We start from the raw sequence: 2,455 nt of genomic DNA on the forward strand, positions 1-2,455 counted from the left end.
ATTTATTTTTTATTTTTTCTTTATAAAATTCTAAAAGTAAAAAATACTGAAAATTAAAATTAAAATTGAAAATAAAAACCAACGAAGATGCTAAACCCTATCTACTATCTAGGTATCACTTTTGGTCAATGATAAATATACATCAAATCATTCAAATCCACGGACAAATCCTAAAAAAGATGAGAAATAGGTAGAAAGAATGTTATATTCACTCTGTATACTCATTCTCATAATCCAACTTCTCCCAATGATGTTTTTATTTTCTCTCCTCCTTATCATGGTTGCTGAACTGATCTAAGGAAAAGGAATACAACTATTCAATGCTCATATAATCAGAATAAAAAGCTATTATATCCTAAAAGAATTGTCAAATGTGTACCTACCAAATAACTCTCATTCCTGTGACATAAACTGGTGCTCATTAGTTGTTTCAGTGGTTTGTATACTGATTCTGACTTATATTTTCTGTACCTAAAACAAATCAACTAAACAAGTATCATGATTAAAAGATCCATAATCCACAATAACCAGCCATGCTACAAGATCTTCGTGCACATGTCGTGGAATCAACTCCACAATCTTCGTCAGTCAAACATCTATAATCACTACGCGCATCAGGGATGTGGCATGCACTCTCAATGTGTTGGCCTGATTTCAATGTGATGGCAGGGCAAACTTGCAAAGACATTGAACTGATTCGACTCGCTTCTGGTTGTCTCTGCACAAGGTAATATACTCATGTTTTCAAGTTCAAGGGTTTTTATTTTTTATAAAGTAAATACCTACATATCCCCAACAATAAAAATCTAGCCTCCTAACTTCTTTGAAAAGAAAAATATTAAAGGCAGCATATATTATCGATATAAATATAATCTTATGTTACTACCGACGAACTAGGGTTTAACATAATGACTGCAAGATCAGTTTCCCTATCAATCAGTAAATTTACCATACCAATTTGAAACTATTTATTGTCATTGAGGCTTTTGTACCAGTGATATTGAACTCATGCTGCGAACAAAGGTGGAGCAATTTCCCACTCCCCAATTTTCCATTAAGTTTTAGTTGCCAAAATTGTAGTTACACATATATCAATAGATAAAAGAAAAATTGAAGGAGAAAAAAAAAAGAAATATACCTTCATGAAAGTCCAATTAGTAGGAATATAAGTTTCTGGAAGCTTCTCATGCCATGCGCTGAGTACAGGAAGGGGATGCCCTTCGGTGGTAAATACATAGTTAGTCTCATGTACAAACGAATCATCAAATAGGAGATATAAATATTTGCACCTGCAGAAAACAGGAACTATTACTCAGAAAATATAAAGTCCAGCACTTAGTTGGGTAAGGAATTCGTTATTAAAAAATTTGCATGATAGAAGAGGGAAGGCAAGAAGATCTCACGTTTCAGCAAGAAAAAAACTATGTTGATGATCTTCCAACTGCATAGTTGTCACATCCTTGACGCTTGCAAAACCACCTTCTATTTTGGTGTATAGATTAAGGGAATTAACTATTGTTTCACCCACTTCAATATACCATGGATCTGAAATTAATAAAGGTTGATGTGAAGAAGTGATATGGCCACATGCCCACATCATTACTGATTGGATATAATCTCTCTATTTAAATTATGTGAGTAGATTGAAAACATAAACACATTGTTAGGAAAAGATATATTTGGCCATGTATATATAGTGGGAACTGGGAAGAATGGGGGAGCCTAAAAGAAGGACACTCCAACCAAGTAAACAGCAATTGAGAGACTCTATTTATCATCTATAGTCTTTACAAAAGTGGTAAGAGAGTGATGTTTTAGAAGAAGTCAGATATAATGTCATGAATTCACAATATCAACAAATTAAAAAGAGATTGAAAAACCTTCCAACCTTTAGTTGCTTGATATAAATAGAATGTTGACTCGGCGAGTTCAGGACGTAACGGATAATATTTTTCAGTAGGGTGAATCATCCGGTGGTCCAGCAAATACCTTGACATGGATTTATAGTTCAATATTTTTTTTTATAATAAAATAAATAAATCTTAATGACAAATAGACAACTATACTTAATGAGACTCATGTTATAATCAAACCAGCAAAATCAGAAAGTACCGCTCAGGTAGCACACCAAATCTCTTCCACACATGGAAGAACTCACGGTGAGATGAATTGGCGGCTGTGATATCCCCAATAAGAACCTGGTTCCAGAAGTGCCAGATAAGTCAGAGAGATATCAAATAATATCTTTAAGAGGTAGTACAATTAGGATTCCTCCCCAGTTACTTGCCTGTAGACCAGGCCAAAATGCTTGAAGACTTGTAAGCTGCCAGTAAGTTGCTTTTCCTGTTCTCATATCGGCTTCATGATACCTGTATCACATCAACTAAGTCAGGTTACAATTGTTAATCAGATACCCCCACAAATACCCTTTTATTTTTAAAAGATAAAACTACTA

The 2,455-nt window shown here is 34.0% G+C and overlaps 1 protein-coding gene across 9 annotated transcripts in view; it reads right to left on the reverse strand.

The window, feature by feature from the left end:
- The window catches only part of LOC107632607 (alpha-mannosidase I MNS5), a 5,637-nt gene continuing 3,268 nt past the window's right edge, over positions 87–2,455 (reverse strand). For 7 of the 9 annotated variants that reach the window (XM_021122990.1, XM_016336285.2, XM_016336276.2 and 4 more), the window contains 6 exons: positions 2,288–2,369; positions 2,113–2,198; positions 1,889–1,989; positions 1,404–1,545; positions 1,139–1,289; positions 87–718 (listed from right to left, as the gene is read on the reverse strand). In XM_021122990.1, the coding sequence (XP_020978649.1) occupies positions 503–718; positions 1,139–1,289; positions 1,404–1,545; positions 1,889–1,989; positions 2,113–2,198; positions 2,288–2,369 (778 nt within the window). In that variant the 3' untranslated portion in view covers positions 87–502. The remainder of the gene's footprint in view (positions 719–1,138; positions 1,290–1,403; positions 1,546–1,888; positions 1,990–2,112; positions 2,199–2,287; positions 2,370–2,455) is intronic. The other 2 variants (XR_002362373.1, XR_002362372.1) reach the window with 2 other exon arrangements.

The sequence above is a fragment of the Arachis ipaensis genome, chromosome B01 (assembly GCF_000816755.2).
Source record: "Arachis ipaensis cultivar K30076 chromosome B01, Araip1.1, whole genome shotgun sequence".
Lineage (NCBI taxonomy): Eukaryota > Viridiplantae > Streptophyta > Magnoliopsida > Fabales > Fabaceae > Arachis > Arachis ipaensis.